The 18,647-nt window shown below is 41.8% G+C and overlaps 1 protein-coding gene across 4 annotated transcripts in view; it reads left to right on the top strand.

The window, feature by feature from the left end:
• Positions 1-18,647, top strand: part of cacna1ha (calcium channel, voltage-dependent, T type, alpha 1H subunit a) — a 294,694-nt gene that overhangs the window by 237,140 nt on the left and 38,907 nt on the right. For all 4 annotated transcript variants that reach the window (XM_043711241.1, XM_043711238.1, XM_043711240.1 and 1 more), the window contains exon 27: positions 70-140. In XM_043711241.1, the coding sequence (XP_043567176.1) occupies positions 70-140 (71 nt within the window). The remainder of the gene's footprint in view (positions 1-69; positions 141-18,647) is intronic.

Genomic DNA, 18,647 nt, shown 5'->3' with positions numbered 1-18,647 from the left:
CTTCATGTGTATTCACTACTTATAATAACTAGTATATTAAGTGTTCCGTATTAATTTTTACATCTCTAGTGCTGAAACTACTCAAGATGGCTACTGGAATGAGGGCTTTACTCGATACAGTTGTGCAAGCTTTGCCACAGGTATGTTGGAGGAACATGATTTAAAAGTCTGTAAAAGTGATTTCACACTGATATGTTACTCTCATTCTCTCAACGTTCAAATGTATATGTAAAACTGTGGTTTAGACATAGATGAGGAAATATAATTTTCTGCAAAATTTAAACTTAAAATTTATTAAACACTTAGATGATCACTTTGAACCACCATAGCATACAAGGCTAGGGGCCAATTCTGGAAAATGGGACTAGAGTCGATGTTGCCTGATGACCGATGAGGATATATGGACTGAAGAGCTTCTTTCCCTGATGTAAAACTCTGACCCTATACTTGTGTACTTCCCTTCATAAATCTGCTACATTGTTCCTATATGTTGTTAGTTTGAATGTTATTGACATTTTGAAATTTCAAAAGAGAGGCCAGAAATATAAATTGAGAAATGTGCAATTATCAAATTTTGTGAGAAAAATGCAAAATATAGAAACGTAATTTGTGATTTTAAATTATATGTTTGGAATTTGAAGCATTGAAGGTTAAGCAAAATGTTGATGTTAAGGGAAAGTAACCAGTGTTAATTTTCCTTTCTATAATTATTGCACAACCTAGTTGAGTTATAGACATTGATAATGGTGTAGGTTAGCATGAGATGTACTGTGTGAAAAAAATCTTCCTTGACAGGTATACTGAGAGTTCAATGCATTGTTTTCATGCCTGACTGAGGATGCAGAAATAATTAGCATCATATTGTAGAAGAAGTATGAACTGAGGTAGAATAATTAAACCAATATTTAAATTTTACTCAGATTATTATAAAATCTGAAGATTTATCAGGGTCAAAATGGGAAGATGTTTTTTATTGGGAACAGCAAGCACTCTTTCATAGAAGGATTTCCACTGGTCGAATAGAATGGTACAGTAGCTTATTGTACTGTTTTTTGCTTATCTGATTCACAGTGTGGGCACAATTTAAACCAAATGAGTTGAAAGCCCACTTTTTCTGCTGGGTTAGATGATTTGACATGACATAATTGTTGACGACTGGCAACTACACAGAGATAACATTTACATTACTGACATGAGATGTGAATCATGTAGTACTAAAAATACAATGAACTTTTCTTGCAGTACAGTACTTGGTATCTACATATATGGTACAATCACAGGCACTTGGATGTCTAGGCTAAAGCAAAAGCAATTTGGATGTATTTGATGTACTGCAGCACACTTCTGTCAGTGTGTCATCCTGCAAGAGGACTTAGTAGGATGGAGACTGAGATCTTTGTACCATTAGGTCACATATCATGGTATAGTGATGCCATCATGAGCTAGTTCTTTAAAAATATATCATATATCTGCTGCGAGTCATAACACAACATTCCCCTGTTTTTGAAGAAAGGAAATCCTAAACAGATATACATCTTTGTATGGAAGCATATTAGGAGAAAGTGAGGACTGCAGATGCTGGAGATCAGAGCTGAAAATATGTTGCTGGAAAAGCACAGCAGGTCAGGCAGCATCTAAGGAGCAGGAGAATCGACATTTCAGGCATGAGCCTGAAGAAGGGCTCATGCCCGAAACGTCGATTCTCCTGCTCCTTGGATGCTGCCTGACCTGCTGCACTTTTCCAGCAACACATTTTCAGCTATTGAAGCATATTGTCAATTTAACAATTATACAGATAACAAGATTAATAATTCAAATTTCGATGGAACATTTTGGAGATTTGCCTACTCATTTGATCTGTGATCATTTACCCATTTGGAGAGGTGCATGCTATTCTCAGTTACTCTTGGCTGTCAACTTGATTGTCTTGCTTGTTGATATCACTCAGCAGCATCATGCACTCATTGCATTGGGCTTTTTTTCTTGTGTTTCTTTGTTTATTATTGTCTTGTCAAGCATTTGGTCTGAGTTGGCTACTGGTTCATTGCAAGGTAGTACCATGATTGGTAATAATGTCATACAACCTAAGCTGATTGCATATCTTAGAATCCGTTGCTGATATGGTATTGTGTGTGAGATGTGTTATTTATATGAATATATTTCAAAATTATTTATTATAGAGTTTAGATTTTGAACAAATAGTATGTGGGATTTCTCTGACTATGAATGATTTTAGTGATTGACGCGTAGGTATTTCTGCAGTGATGGTGATTTAATTTAAAACAGTATAAAACAGAGATTTCCTGAACAGTAATGAGGTTTTGTTTTCACCGGGTGAGTTTTACTAATGAACAGAGTAAACAGTTGTGCATTAGGCTTCAGTAAGCAGGTTCCAAAGTTTTGATTTTGGCCTGAGGGAAACACTCATATCTTAATATGGACTGGTGAATTTGACTTCAGTAGTGGGTAAGTTGTTGGAAGGGATTCTGAGAAATAGGATTTACGTGCATTTGGAAATGCAAGGGCTGATTAAGACATGGCTTTGTGCATGGGAAATCACAAATCTCAAAAATTTTATTGAGTTGTTTGAAGAGGTTACCAAAAAGGCAAATGAAGGTAGAACAGTAGACATTGTCTACATGGACTTTAGCAAGACCTTCAACAAAGTCCCACATGGTAGACTGGTTAGTAAGGTTAGATCACATGGGACCAGGGAAAGCTAGCCAATTGGAAACAAAATTGGCTTGATGGTAGAAGACAGAGGGTGACGATAGATAATTGTTATTTGGACTAGAGGCCTGTGACCAGAGGTGTGCTGCAAGGATTAGTCCTGGTTCCACTGTTGTTTGTCATTTATATCAACGATTTGGGTAAGAATGTATGAGGTATGGTTAGTAAATTTCTAGGTGACACCAAAGTTGACAGGATAGTCGACAGTAAAGAAGGTTATCAAAGAGTACAAAGAGATCTTAATCAGATGGACCAATAGCCTGAGAAGTGGCAGATGGAGTTTAATTTAGATAACTGTGAGGTGTTGCATTTTGGTTAGGTAAACCAGGGCAGGACTTACACAATTAATGGTAGGGTACTGGGAAGTGTGATTGAAGAGAGGAATCTAGGTGTACACGCTCATAGTTTCTTGAAAGTGGTGTCACATATAGACAGAGTGGTGAAGGAGGTGTTTGGCATGCTTGCCTTCCTTGGTCAGAGCATTCAATATAGAAGTTGGAATGTCTTATTACAGCTGCACAAGACATTGGTGAGGTTACTTTTGGAATGCTGCGTACAATTCTGGTCATCTTGCTGTGGGAAGGATATCCTCAAACTAGAAAAGGTGCAGAAAAATTTACAAGGTTGTAGGCAGGACCAGACGGTTTGAGCTATAAGGAGATGCTGGATAGGCTGGTACTTTTATCCTGGAGCATGGGAGGCTGATATTAATTCATAAAATCATGACAAGGCATAGATAAGGTAAACAGCCATAATTTTTTCCAAGAAAAGGGTAGTCCAAAACCAAAAGGTATAGGTTTAATGTGAGAGGGAAAAGATTTAAAAGCGACTGACAAGGCAACTTTTTCACTCAGAAGGTGATGAATGTATGGAATGAGCTGCCAGAGGAAGTTGTAGTGGCAGGCACAATTACAACATTTAAAAGACATTTGGACAGGTACATGAATAAGAAATGTTTAGAAGGATATGAACGAAATACAGGAAAATGGGATTAGTTAAGTGTGGGATACCTGGTCAGCAAGGACAAGTTCAACTGAAGGGTCTGTTTTTGTGCTGTTTGATTCTATGACTCAATGACTTTAAGTCTTAGCTGAAGCTGGATAGGTAAGACAGTTGCTGCTAAAGAAGGGTGATAGTTTAGAACTATTAATACTACAGTATAAGGAGTTTAGTTTGAAAGTTCTAAACCAGAAATACTTGGTTAAAATCCGGAAGGAGTTCTTTGAAGCTGAGGAAATTTAAGCTACATTTTATGAAGACTCGGGTAAGGGGCTACCAAATACTCAATTCTGGGAATTGGAAAGACGGTCAAATTAAGCCCTGCGGTTGTGATAAAGAAAGGGATTCTTTCTGGTGTGAGTACAATAACGGAGTGCTGTTGAGATTAATAGGATTATTTTTGACATTGTGTTTTGAATGTTATAAATATATTTTTATTGAAAAGAGAAGAAAAGGTTTTGGATATTACAACAAATACAAAACAAACAATTCAAGCCAATACAAAAACCCCCACTAATTACATAAAGAAATAAACAATAACTAATAACTAACTAAACAAAATCATGACAATAATAATAATAATAATAATAATAATAATACAGCTCAATGAAGCAAAGTAATCATCCTCGACCATCAAGTGCATAAATTTCTACATATTGATGTGTTTGTAGTTCCTCCTCCCTGGATACCAGACTCATTAAACAGAATCATTATGGCTGTACTTTGGTATGGCAGACAAATCTGTATCCAAGTAGTCCAGAAAGGGTCACCACACCTTATAAAAATTCTCAGTTTTACGGTGCACCATTTTTGTAAGGAAGTTCAAAGGGGTGTGTTCCATGAGTAGATTACACCAGCCCAGTAGCCGCAGGGGGTTTTCAGACACCCACCTAAACTGAATGTTTGTTCTCGCACAAAAAGTGAGGATACTGATAAGCCTTTTTTTTGCGCGCATCTAATGGAAGTGGATGAACAAGGCCAAGCAGAAGAGATACAGGGTTCATCGCCATCTCTGTCCTCAAGACCCTCTCTATTTCACCTACCACAGCACTCCAGTATGCCCTCAGCCTGTGGCAGGATCAGAGACAATGAGTGAGTATAACCAAACTCATCTTGCATTGAGGACACATTGGAGATACTCCTGCTTTAAATTTTGAAAGGCAATCTGGAGCCAAGTGGACCCTGTAGAGAATCTTCAATTGCAAGGCGTGGGTCCTGCTGCAGATTGAGATCATCCTTGCATTTTCCCAGATATTCTCCCATACTTCAGAAGAGATCTTAACATCTGGCTCTATCTCCCATTCCTTACGGAGCCATTCAGACTCTTCCGAGGGACCCTCTCCCAATAGGTGATAGATATTACAGACAGAAAGTGTGTTCTCAGTACTCAACACCCTCTTCTCCATGTCAGATCTATAGGAATCTATAGGTCCCTACTGGGCAACTTGTATTTCTGAGCCAACTGGTCAAAAGACACCAGTATATGCCCATCGAATAAGTCACCCAAGCAAGACACACCCGTAGCTGCCCATAGTTTAAACCCCAAGTCCATCATCCCTGGCTGAAAACCTGGCTTACCAACTATGGGTGTAAAAGATTATGTTTTGGCAATATTACCCTCATTTTGACATATTGCCTTTCACGCCTGGACAGTATTAATTACTATTGGGCTGTGGCAATATTCCTTGACTGTCCTCATTTTGTCCAAGAACAACAAGCCAGTAAGGGGACATCTTGCCTAATGCTTCGATGTCCAGCCAGTGAGCGAGAGTCCCCTGGGCACAGTCATTCACATAGGATAGTAACAAGCTTAACTGATAGTTTTTAATATTTGGGATCCACTCCTCCCAGACTGTGGGGTAGCTGCAATTTAATCAATTTAAGAAGGGGTCGCTTGCGATACCAAATAAAGGAACTGAATCGGCCGTTCAGTCTTCTAAATGTTTGCTTAGTTAAAAAACAAAGGAAGCATTCGCATAGGATACAGCAGATGGGGGAGAATGTTCATTTTAATGAGGGCTACCCAACCTAACCAGGAGATTGGAAGCGCCTCTCATCTTTGAAGGTCTTTTTTGATTCTGTCGAATAAATGGGCAAAATTGGTTTTAAATAGCTGATCAAATACGTGAGTAATGAATATTCCTACATAGAGAAAACCCTCCTTTGACCATCTAAAGAGAAATTGAGGTTCGTCCTCTGGATCAGGCATTTTCGGGAGACCACCCACAGGCATGGCCTCTGATTTCACAAAGTTGATCTTTTAATCTGAAAAACTGCCAAATGAATTAATGTATTGTATCAGATGTATTGTAAAGGATAAACTGTTGGGTTTGATAAAGACAAGAACGTCATCTGCATACAATGCAATCTTATGCAACTTTGTCTCCACTTCGGGAGCAGTTATATTGGGATCCTTACGTATTGCCTCAGCCAGCGGTTCAATCACCAATGTAAAAGGCAATGGTGATAAGGGCCAGCCCTGTCAACTGCCCCTAAGAATATTGAAATTGCTTGAGCGCACACCATTGGTGAGTACAGCAGCAAGAGGGTCACTATACAAAACCTCTACCCACCTGATAAAGGCCTCACTCAAGCCAAACCGCTTTAAAGTATAAAAAAGATATGGCCAATCAACCAGTCAAATGCTTTTTCTGCATCTAAAGGGATCACTAATCCCTGTACCGATCGTTGTTGACGTACTTGGATCATATTAAGTAACTTCCTGACATTATTCTACGACCTGCAACCTTTTATAAACACCGTCTGATCCTCTTTAATGATAGAGGGCAGCACAGTTTCTAACCTTAGTGCCAGCGTCTTAGATAGGATTTTAAAATTGACATTCAGGAGTGAAATTGGACCAGAGGAAGCACAGTCCACTTGGGCCCTGTCTTTTTTTAAGAATAAGAGAGATGTTTGCCTCTCTTAAAGGTGGCAGGAGGAGGCCACGACTACGTGATTCGTTAAACATACTAAGCATCGGTCCGGACAGTATGCTTATAAATTCCTTATAAAACTCACTGGGAAGTCCTTCAGGACCAGGTGCCTTTCCATTCTGAAGCTGCCTCACAGCCTCCTGCACCTCTTGCACTGACAATGGGCATTAAGGAGAGACTCTGGTTCAGGGGTCTCCCCTGGGAGGTCCAAATTCTTTAAAAAAGACGCCATCCTAACCTGCCTATCCTCACAACTTTTAGACTGGTATAGTTCGGCGTAAAATTTCTGGAATGCCATGCTAATCCTTTTAGAATCATAGGTTAAAATTCCAACATCCTCCCTGATCGAGGTAATGGCTTGGGGAGCATTCCTTTTCCTGGCAAGATACGCTAAGTACTTGCCTGGCTTATCACCATGCTCAGCCTTTAGTTTACAAATGTAAGCTTCCTCTTAGCTGTCTGTGTGAGCACGGAGTTCAGTGCAGACCTGAAGTGCTACAATCCTCTGCAGTTTAGCCAACAAGGGCCTGTCAAAGTATGCCTTTTCAGCTGCCTTCATATGTCTCGATCAAGCATTGTTGCACACCCTTCTGCCATTTCTTCCTGGCAGAATAAGAAATAACTAACCCCATAGCAAAGGCTTTAGCTGTTTCCCACAGAATGGATGGATTACTGGTCAATCCTAAATTAATGTCTAAAAATGTCCTGAATTCAGTAGAAAAGAATTCAGTAAACTTGCTATCCTTAAGGATAAAGGGATCCAATTGCCAATGCCTAGAACCTACCATAGTATGCTCACCCTTGACCATTAAATACACTGGAGTATGATCAGAAATAGTGATATTGCCAATTGTACATACCACCGAGCCTAAATGCGTTGAGGAAGTCAAAAATAAATCAATCCTGGTATGGCATTTGTGCAGATTTGGAAAAAAAAGTAAAATCCCTGCCAGTAGGGTAAATGTGCCTTCAAACATCTACCAATCCTAGTTGAATACACAAATCCCTTAATTTCTTGGACTGTGAAGAAGATATCGGGGGGCTTTTGGGCAATCTGTCCATTGTAGGATCTATTAGACAATCAAAATGCCCCCCCACCTCCCCCTCCCCCCCCCCTCCCCCCCCTCCCCGCCTTGATAATATGCTGAGATGTGAGGTTAACTAGTCTAGAAAGTGCTTCTATCAAGAACTTGAGGGGGTGGGCCGGGGGACAGTAAACATTTAAGATCCCGTATTCTTCCACATGTATCAAAGCTTTAAGGATTACAACTCTCCCATGTATTTCTTTAATACATTCTAACAATTTAAATGGGTGATTCTTCCTAACAAGAATGGCCACCCCTTTACTCCTCTTATTGAAAGATGAGAAATAAACCCGATCATACCCATTCTGTTGCAGTTTCAAATGCTTTACATCATTTAGGTGTGTTTCCTGCAATAAGGCAACATCCACCCTCTCCCTTTTAAAACTGGAAAGTATCTTTTTCCTCTTGACTGGGGAGTGAATCCCCTAATATTCCAGGTACACCACTTGAATACATCCTCAGCCATAACCTTCTACAGCACTATTTAGACCCCACAGGGAATCGTTGAGCTTCACTTCAAGAAAGTCCACAAAACACAAAAACTACATAAACTAAAATTGCTACAACCAACAAACCTACAAAACTTGCAAAAGCTATGTACACCAAAAGCGGAAAAACAAAAAAGTGCCAAAGGCACTGATTAGAGGAATCTTCATTTCCTCCCCTCCCCCCCGCCATTCAAAGGGGTCACCTATACATCCCAAAGCCCTACTAACCATCTCCACCACCCTCTTAACTCCTACCAGCTAGGGTCGCGCCACACACACAACCCAGTAGAAAAACGCAAGATTAGTAATACACACAAGTAAATTAAAAGTAAATATGTCACCCATCCCTTGGTATAACTTCGAAGTTAAAGGAAAATACTCTATCCATCCTGAGCATAATTTAATGCAATTTATTACCAACAAAAGGAGACTCCACCAACTCCTCTCTAAAGAAGGACAAACCCGAACAGCTCTGTCATCTGTGCCTATTCAATCTTCCAGCTTGAGTCAGCATGTCCACAAAGGTCCTTGCTTTCTCTGGCGAGTCGAATGAATGTACATGTCCATTATAATTAATCCGAAGCACCGCTGGATATCTTAGAGAGTACTGGCTCCCAAGCTTTCTCAGTCTCTTCTTGATGCCATGGTAGGACTTCTTTTTCCGGATCACCGCTGCTGAAAAATCTTGAAAAAGCTTGACCCTGGTGCCCTTGAACACCAACGCCCTTGGATCGTTCCCTTGGGCTCTGGAAGCTTCCATGACTCTCTGTTTGCCTTTACAATGGTGTAAACTGTACCAGGACAGGGCGAGGGCACTGGTCCATCCCTGGCCTTTGTGCCATGACCCAGTGGGCTGTCTCAATCTTTACCCTTCCCTTTTCAGCCTCCAAACTAAGAAATTCTGGGAACCACCTCTCAAAGAATCCCACTTTCGTCCTCTCCGGTATGCCAACAATACAAAGGTTCTTTCTTCTGCTCCTGTTCTCAAGATCATTCACCAGATCCAGCAAACCATGGACCTGTGTTTCCAGGGCTTCAGCCTCTGGCTCTACCTCTGTGTTCCAGTGTTCGAGCACATCAGTCCTTTTCCCCAGGTCTTGCAGCATAGAAGAGACTGGGGCCAGCTTCTCCTCAATTTTCTCTTCAGTCTGCCTCCCCAGAACCTCGTGAGATTTGGCAAGCCCCTCAACCAAGGCCTGGTGAGTAAGCAAGCCTGCTGCCTCAGTGGATTGGGCCACAGCCCCGCTCCCAGGTGAACTTGCTCCTTTCTTCGTCACTCTCCTGCAGTAAAAAAATGAAGATAAGTAAAATTTTCAAGTTCTGTAGCTCTTTTACTGTGTTTTTACTCACAGTAGCATGGAATGAACAGGTTCTAGGCCTGTCCTGCTGATGTTGTTGCAGAGAACCCAACAAATGTGATTCTCCTTGGTCACCGCCATCTTGGATTCCCTTGAAATATTTAAATTTGTGTTATATATAAACAGATTGATTTATTCTATTTATTCACGGGATGTGGGCATTTCTGGCTAGGCCAACATTTATTACCCATCCCTAATTGCCCAGAAAGACAGCTAAGAATCAATCATATTGTTGTGGGTCTGGAGTCACATGTAGGCCAGTTCAGGTAAGGACAGCAGATTCCCTTCCATAAAGGGAGTTAGTGGACAAATGGATTTTTCTGATAAGCATCAGTGGTTACATGATTGCTAGGAGAAAGTGAGGACTGCAGATGCTGGAAATCAGAGTTGAGAGTGTGGTGCTGGAAAGGCACAGCAGGTCAGGCAGCATCCGAGGAAAAGGAGAATAGACTTTTCGGGCATAAGCCCTTCATCAGGAATAAGGCTTATGGGCCGGGGGCTGAGAAATAATTAGGAGGGGAATGGGGTTGTGGGGAACGTAGCTGAGAAAGTGATAGGTAGATGAAGGTGAGGGAGAAGGTGATAGGTCAGGGGAGGGTAGAGCAGATAGATGGGAAGGTTGATGGACAGGTCAGGAGGGTGGTGCCGAGTTGGAGGTTTGGGACTGGGATAACGCAGGGTGAGTGGAAATGAGGAAACTTTTGAAATTACATTTATTCCTTGTGGTTGCAGTGTCCCAAGGCAGAATATGAGGCGTTGTTCCTCCAGGCATCAGGTGGTAATGGTTTTGCGGTGGAGGAGGCCCAGGACCTACGTGTGCTTGATGGAGCGAGAGAGGGAGTTGAAGTGTTCAGCCATGGGGCTGTGGGATCGGTGGGTGAGGATTTCCCACAGATGCTCAAACCCAATTCTACCACACTACATTTTGAGCCATGTGTTTACCTCTTTAGTCTTGTTGACCATGTGTCAATTTGCTTGTAGCTCAGGTAGTAATTCAGAGATGATTATCTTTTTGGTTTTGCTTTCTAATTTAGCTCCTAGCTGTTCATATTCCCTCAGCAGAACATCTTTCCTTTCTTCTGTCTCCTGAAACACAGCATCTAGCTAACTCTCCCCCTCACCGATGTGTTGCAGTGTTTGAAGCTCAGATGTCAGCTCATCAACTCTGATCTGGAGTTCCTCAAGCAACCAACACTTGTTACAGATGTGGTCAATATGAGCCACAATGGCATCCATCAAATTCCATGCCATTCAGTCACAACACTTCGCGTGGCCCGACATCTGTTTTTGAATTTCTTAGTTATCAATTTAGTTTTTAAAATTACCTACTGATCTTTTAGCTTATGGCCTGCAAATATTTCCCCTTTTTGCCTTCAATCTGAAAGTAATCTGTAATAGATAGTCAGATTAGTAGCTATCACCAATCAATGAACTGATGGTTTATCTGTGATATCATTCTTTGTTGGGCCCCTAATCCTGGGCTTCAATTTATTCTGGGTCGAGAATGTGGTGCTGAAAAAGCACAGCCAGTTAGGCAGCATCCGAGGGGCAGGCGAATCAACGTCTCGGGCATAAACCCCTTCATCAGGAATGATGCTTGTGGGACAGGGGGCTGAGAGATAGATGCGAGTGGGTGGGGCTGGGGGAAGGTAGCTGAGAATGCAATAGGTAGATTGAAGATGGGGAAGAAGGTGACAAGTCGGAGAGGAAGGTGGAATGGATAGATGGGAAAGGCGATGGACAGGTCAAGAGGGTGATGCTGAATTTGAGGCTTGGGAGTGGGATAAGATAGGGGAGAGGAAACTGATGAAATCCACATAAATCCTGTGTGGTTGCCAAGGCGGAAGATGAAGCGTTCTTCCTTCAGGTATCGGGTGGTTAGGGTTTGTTGATGGAGGAGGCCCAGGATATCCATGTCCTTAGCAGAATGTGAGGGGAGTTGAAGTGTTCAATCATGGGATGTTGGGGTTGGTTGGTGTGGGTGTCCCAGAGGTGTTCTCTGAAACGATCCGCAAGTTGGTGTTCAGTTTCCCTGGTGTAAAGGAGACCACATCGGGTGCAACGGATACAGTAGATGACATTGATGGAGGTGCAGGTAAATTTCAGTTAGATGTGGAAGGATCCTCTGGGGCCTTGGACGGAGGTGAGGGGGGAGGTGTGGGCACAGGTTTTGCAGTTCCTGCAAGGTACCGGGAGTGGGCTGATGGGGATGTAGATCTGATGAGGGAGTCGTGGTGGGAATGGTCTCTATGGAATGTTGATAGAGGTGGGAAGGAAAATATATCCCTAATGGTGGGGTCTGTTTGTAGGTGGCGGAAGATGATGAGATAATATGGAGGTTGGTTGGGTAGAAGGTGAGGACCAGGGGAGGTCTGTCCTTGTTGCATTGGGAAGGATGGGGTTCAAGGGCGAAGGTGTGGGGAGTGGAGATGTGCTGGAGGGCATTGTCGACCACATGAGAGGGGAAATTGTGATCTTTGAAAAAGGAGGATTTTCTAAGGTGGAATTGGTCATCCTGGGAACAGATGCTGTGGAGGTGGAGGAATTGGGAATAAGAGATAGAGTTTTTACAGGATGCAGGGTGAGAGGAGGTGTAGTCCACTTTTAACCTGTTAAAAACAGCCTTATAAACTATGAGCCAAAAAAAACAAGCACAAAACAACACTTCCCCTCTGCATCTAATTACCATATTGCCTCTACATTCCCTGAACTATATGTTCATACAGGATGTGTATCACTCTGCATGTGATCTCACCTTCCTGACCTTGCAAAGCTTACTGATCAGCCTTTATGTGAAGAACAGTCATTCTCAGTTTCTCTCTTGAATTCAGTTATTTGTCCATGTTTGAACCAAGGCTGTCGTGAGCCCAGGGACTGAATAGCCCTGGCAGAACCACCTGTTGGTTGCCTTGCCACCTGCAACAGACTCAGTCGAGTGAGTAATGGGGTGGCACGGTGGCTCAGTGGTTAGCACTGCTGCCTCATAGCACCAAAGTCCTAGGTTTGATTCTAGCCTCAGGCGACTGTCTGTGTAGAGTTTGCACATTCTCCCTGTGTCTGCATGGGTTTCCTCCAGGTGCTCCGGTGTCCTCCCATAGTCCAAAGATGTGCAGGTTAGGTGAATTGGCCACGTTAAATTGCCCATAGTGTTAGGTATGTTAGTCAGAGGGAAATGGGTCTGAGTGGGTTACTCTTCGGAGGGTCAGTGTGGACTTGTTGGGCCAAAGGGCCTGTTTCCACACTGTAAAAGGAAAAGGGTGGGCGGCACGGTGGCACAGTGGTTAGCAGTGCTGCCTCATAGTGCCAGAGACCTGTCGGGCAACTGTCTGTGTGGAGTTTGCACATTCTCCCTGTGTTTGCGTGGATTTCCTCTGGGTGCTCCAGTTTCCTCCCACAGTCCAAAGATGTGCAGGTTAGGTGAATTGGCCATGCTAAATTGCCCATAGTATCAGGTAAAGGGGTAAATGTAGGGGAAGGGGTCTGGGTGGGTTGCTGTTCGGAGGGTCGGTGTGGACTTGTTGGGCCGAAGGGCCTGTGTCCACACTGTAAGTAATCTAATCTAAAAAAACTATGTCCTTTTGGTTCCAACCGAGCCACTCCTGGTGATGGACAATGTCCTCTATGCCGAGTATATTCTGCACCCTTGACGCCATTAATGCTTCCCCCAGTTGGTATTTAATAGAGAGAATATTTAGAGAGAAAACTGATTTGTGATTTGAGAACTATGCATGTTTATCAGGTTTGACCAGTTACCATGAGACTTCTTGGAGTGAATATTCAATATTGAGGACTTCAAGGCAGTTGACTCCTTTTATATATTATAGTTAGTGTATATTATGCTGGGACAATATCCCTTAATGAGGTAAGTCAGGTAGATAGGATAGTGAAAAAGATGTTTGGTATGCTTTTCTTTATTGGTCAGAGTATTGAGTACAGGAGTTAGAAGGTCATGCTGTGGCTGTACAAGACATTGGTTAGGCCACTGTTGGAATATTGTGTGCAATTCTGGTCTCCTTCGTATTAGAAAGATGTTGTGAAATCTGAAAGGGTTCAGAAAAGATTTACAAGGATGTTGCCAGGGTTGGAGGATTTGAGCGATAAGGAGAGTCTGAACAAGCTGGGGCTGTTTTCCCTGGAGTGTCGGAGGCTGAGGGGGTGACATTATAGAGGTTTTCTAAATTATGAGGGGCATGGATAGGATAAATAGACAAAGTCTTTTCCCTGGGGTTGGGGAGTCCAGAGGGCATAGGTTTAGGGTGAGAGGGGAAAGATATAAAAGAGACCTAAGGGTCAACTTTTTCACATAAAGGATGGGTACGTGTATGGAATGAGCTGCCAAAGGAATATTTAAAAGGCATCTGGATGGGTATATGAATAAGAAGCATTTCGAAGGATATGGGCTGGATGCTGGCGGGCAGGACTAGATTGGGTTGGGATATCTGGTGAGAATGGACAAGTTGGACTGAAGGGTCTGTTTCTGTGCTGTACATCTCTATGACTGTATGACTTTGAATCACATGAGCCCTTGTGTCATCAGCCAGATTACAGGCATATTCAGACTTGTTTGAGCTATGGAATGATACTTCCCTGTTGGATTGCAGTAAACAATTATTTTGTAAGTTCTTTGGTTCTAATTGGAGTCTAATAACAGAACAGTACAAAACAGTACCTTCAAATGCTCACTACTGTGTGCCACATTTTCTGGGTATGACCTAATAGTATTAGAATTTGTTTCAAATTGTTATAGCATGAGCAAAAAGGCCTTTTGGCTCATTGTGTCCCCACTGATCTGTGTATTTATTTATTCTAATCCTGTTATCTGGCACTTGGTCCATAGCCTTGTATGCTATGGCATTTCAAGTGCTCTTAAATGTCATGTGCATTCCTTCTATTACCACCCTTTTTGGTAGTGAGTTCCAGATAGTTACCACCCTCTGGATGAAAATACTTTTCATCAAATCTCCTCTAAACCTGTTTCTCTTCTTCTTAAATCTGTGTTCCCCTGTTATTGACCCCTCTACTAAAGGGAAAACTTTCTACCTGTCAATGCCCCTCAACTTTGGACACCTCAGTCAGCTCCCAATTCAACCTCTTTGCTGTAAGGAAAACAATCCCAGCCTATCCAGTCTCTTTTCGTAGCTGAATTACTATAGCTCAGGCAACCTTCTGGTGAATCTTTTTTGCACCCCCTCAAGTGCAATCTTTTTTTTATATAATGTGATGACCAGCATTACACATAGGACTCCCATTACTCACATTATACACAGCTCCATCAAAACCTCTTGCTGTTTTATTCAGTGCAATAGGGTTAAAGGCAAGTGCGCCATATGCCTTCTTAAATACCTTACCTGCATATCCTGCTGCCTAGGAGAAAGTGAGGACTGCAGAGCTTAAAATTGTGTTGCTGGAAAAGCGCAGCAGGTCAGGCAGCATCAAAGGAGAAGGAGAATCGACGATTCGGGCATAAGCCTTCAGGGATTTATGGACATGCTTACCAAGGTCGCTCTGATCCTGTTCCATTGTTCAACCCATCTGACCATCGTGCAGTCTCAGGCTTCCCTCTTCAACATTTACTACCCTGCCAATTTTGTCATGTGTAAATGTTCTGACCATATCTGGATCATTAGTGTATACTGCAAATAGCAAGGAACCTAGCACCGAACCCTGGACACAGGCTTCCAGTCACAAAAACAACCTTCGACCGTCACTCTCTGCTTCATGTCAATAAGCCAATTTTGGATCCAATTTGCCAAATTGCCTTAGTTCCCATAGACTCTTAGGTTCTTAACCAGTCTGCTATGCAAAATCTTGTCAAAAGCCTAACTGAAGTCCATGTGGATTATATCACCTGCACTATAGATGTTACCTATAAGGTAAGCACATGGATGATTTGGGGATCGTGTAGGGGGACGCGCTGAGAATAGTTCACAGGTCATCGCAACATCAAGGGCTGAAGGGCCTGTTCTGCACTGTATTGTTCTATGTTCTGTTTATGATTCCATGAGTATGACTTTGATAGGTTATTGCTCGATGAGTCTGTAAGCCAGCTCGGTCAATTTTGACACCAACCCTCAGATGATAGCAAAGAGGACTTTGCAGGATCAACAGGACTGATTTGGCCTGGTGTCTAGGTCTGGTTTCATTCCTTTTTGATGCTTTTTAGTGCTTATTTACAACTGAGTGGTTTGCTGGGACACTTCAGAGGGTAGCTAAGAGTTTGAAAATATCAATATTTCAAAAACATCCACTAGTACTTTCTTAAGGGCAATTAGAGATGACCAATAAAAGCTAGCTTTGCCAGTAAAATCTGAAAAACCTGAAAATGCCAAGAGAAAAAAGCACTGATTCAGGAAATGATGACCTTCAGACCTTAGGGGCAAAAGGAAAGGAGATTTACATGATATCTCTCCATGTAGAAACTGAGTAGAGAGCTTGATGTTGATGCTGGATGCTTAAATTGCCATAATGTCCATATCTTGGAGCACAGATTAAATTTAAAAAATATAAACCTGAGATTGCAGCTTATACATACTGTCCTTGTTCTGAGAGATTACAGAACGGATTGTGTACATCTACATAGAACTTCTAAAACTATGGTTTTTGGTTCTAATTCTGTGAGGTCCAGTGAAACATGATTTATAGCACAGAAATTCTAAAATATTTTTTCTTCAGCTCAGTTTACCAGCTGTGTTTTCTTTCAGACTGAATTGATTTTAAAAGTAGAATTGTGTAGTCGTAAATTATTTTGCCATGAAAAGGGGCAGCTGTCAGAACAATCTTGTTTTTCATTTGGACTATTTATTGTCTTTTTGGGAAAAAAAACACCTATGTTGTTGTCTGTTGTTAAGTCTTCATTGATTTGCCTTCTCTTGGAAATGTTAATGGCAAACTGTTCCACTTTTTAAAGTTCTGCACTTGAATAGAGGCTTGAGTGTAAACCATTCTTGTCAGTTTTATTAGAAGGCTGACTGATTAAAAGATGTAATAAAACGTTCTGTTCAGCCAAATTAACATCCAGTACCAGTAACAAACTCAGTCAATTAAGTGACTTTTCCCATGTGTTGCCACTCAATTATGTGATCAATTAAGTGACTGATTATACCCTGTACAATAGGAGTGATTCAGACACAATTGGCATTTATCATGTATTGATTTCCACAAACACCACAACATACAACTTTACTGATAATACTTGCCATACAATAACATTGGAACAAAATAAGCTTCAAAGTGAATCTTTTAAAGTAATTCTCATGCAAGAGAAGGAAAGTGCATAGGATATGGAAAGCTGAGAAGGGACGAACAGAAAATGTCATTGAAATAGGTTTTAAAGAAGCAGCAAAAAACAATTTATACATGGAGAGATTTATCAGATAAATCACCAGGGCAGAATGTTGGCTCAGTGGTTAGCATTGTTGCCTCACAGCATCACAGACCCGTGTTTGATTCTAGCCTCGGGCAACTGTCTATTTGGAGTTTGCACATTCTCCCTGTATCTGCGTGGGTTTCCTCTAGGTGCTTCAGTTTCCTTCCGCACTCCAAAAGCGTGTAGATTAGGTGGATTGGCCATGTTAAATTACCGATAGTGTCCAGGAATATGCAGGCTAGATGGATTAACTATGAGGAATACAAGGTGAGTCTGGGTGGGATGCTCTTCACATGATTGGTGTGGACCTGATGGGCCAAATAACCTGCTTCCACAATGTAGAGATTCTGTGAATATGAAATCGCAGATAGGGCAGGCAAGAAGTTTTCCTTCTGTTGCTAACTGTTGTTAAACAAGTTATTCTTGTATGACTAATCCTTACTTCACTCATGCAATCTCTACAATGTGGAAACAAGCCGTTCGGCCCATTAAGTCTACATGGATTCTTCAAAGAGCATCCCACCCAATCCAATCACTCCACCTCATCCCTGTAACCCTGCATTTCCCATGGCTAATTCATCTAGCCAGCATATCCCTGGAACACTATGGTCAATTTAGCATGGCTAATCCATCTAACCTGCATATCTTTGGACTGTGGGAGGAAAACAGGGCACCAGGGAGAAACCCACGTAGACACAGAATGTGCAAAACCACACAGGCAGTTGCCCGAGGGGAGAATCAAACCCAGGTGCCTGGTGCTGTGAGGCAGCTGTGCTAAGCACTGAGCCACCATGCTGCCCAGTGTTCACATGCTCTGATAATTATTCCATTAATGGTGTTTTGGAAACAAGTGAAAGAGTTTTACAAACTTATCATAAATAGGCTTCAAAAAAATGAATAGACCTCACGTGGGCCAATTAGCTCATTTGGCTGGATAGTTGGTTTGTGATACAGAATAACACCAACAGCACAGGTTCAATTCTTGCTTTGGCTGAAGTGCTATGGATGTTCGAAATCCCTCATGACCCTAAGGTTAGAATCACTGCCAGTTTTCTCTCTCTATTGAGAGAGCAGCCTTGTGAAAAAGGCTCTTGGGGTCATATCCAAACCAGGAGATTTGGGTTTGTTTCTCTCCTGTTGCAGAGGTAATAATATCTCTGAACAGGTTGATTAAAAATATTTTAATCGGGTCCATCATCATATTAGCAAGGTACATATTGTGGAATTTGAAAAATAATCATTATGTTATAACTATGGGACTTTATTACTTTTATTCACTACCTTCCTAAGATAAATAAGTTTCTGATTCCATTTAACAATGAACTAGTATCAGAGATTTCCTCAAAGTAATTTCTGCACAGCATGTTTCACAGATCAGATTTCTCATTAATTTAAATAATTATTACATTCCTAATTTCCTTCAGTTGGCACAATTTGAAACAAAATGATGAGAATGAGTGCCCTTAACACAAAGGCAGCATTTGACCACATGAGGTCTCACAAAACTTCGGCATGATAGAAGTCACTGGAAATCAGGTGAACATGTTCCACTGATTGGGATCATACCGTAAAGCAAGATTATGGTTGTTGGAGCCAATCACCTCAGCCCCAGATGCAGAATTTCCTCAGCATAACATCTTCAAATGTTTCATCCATCATCTTCGCTCCATTTAAGAATCAGAAGT

This window comes from Chiloscyllium plagiosum, chromosome 21, assembly GCF_004010195.1.
Source record: "Chiloscyllium plagiosum isolate BGI_BamShark_2017 chromosome 21, ASM401019v2, whole genome shotgun sequence".
Lineage (NCBI taxonomy): Eukaryota > Metazoa > Chordata > Chondrichthyes > Orectolobiformes > Hemiscylliidae > Chiloscyllium > Chiloscyllium plagiosum.
This window is presented reverse-complemented; position numbering and strand designations above follow the sequence as displayed.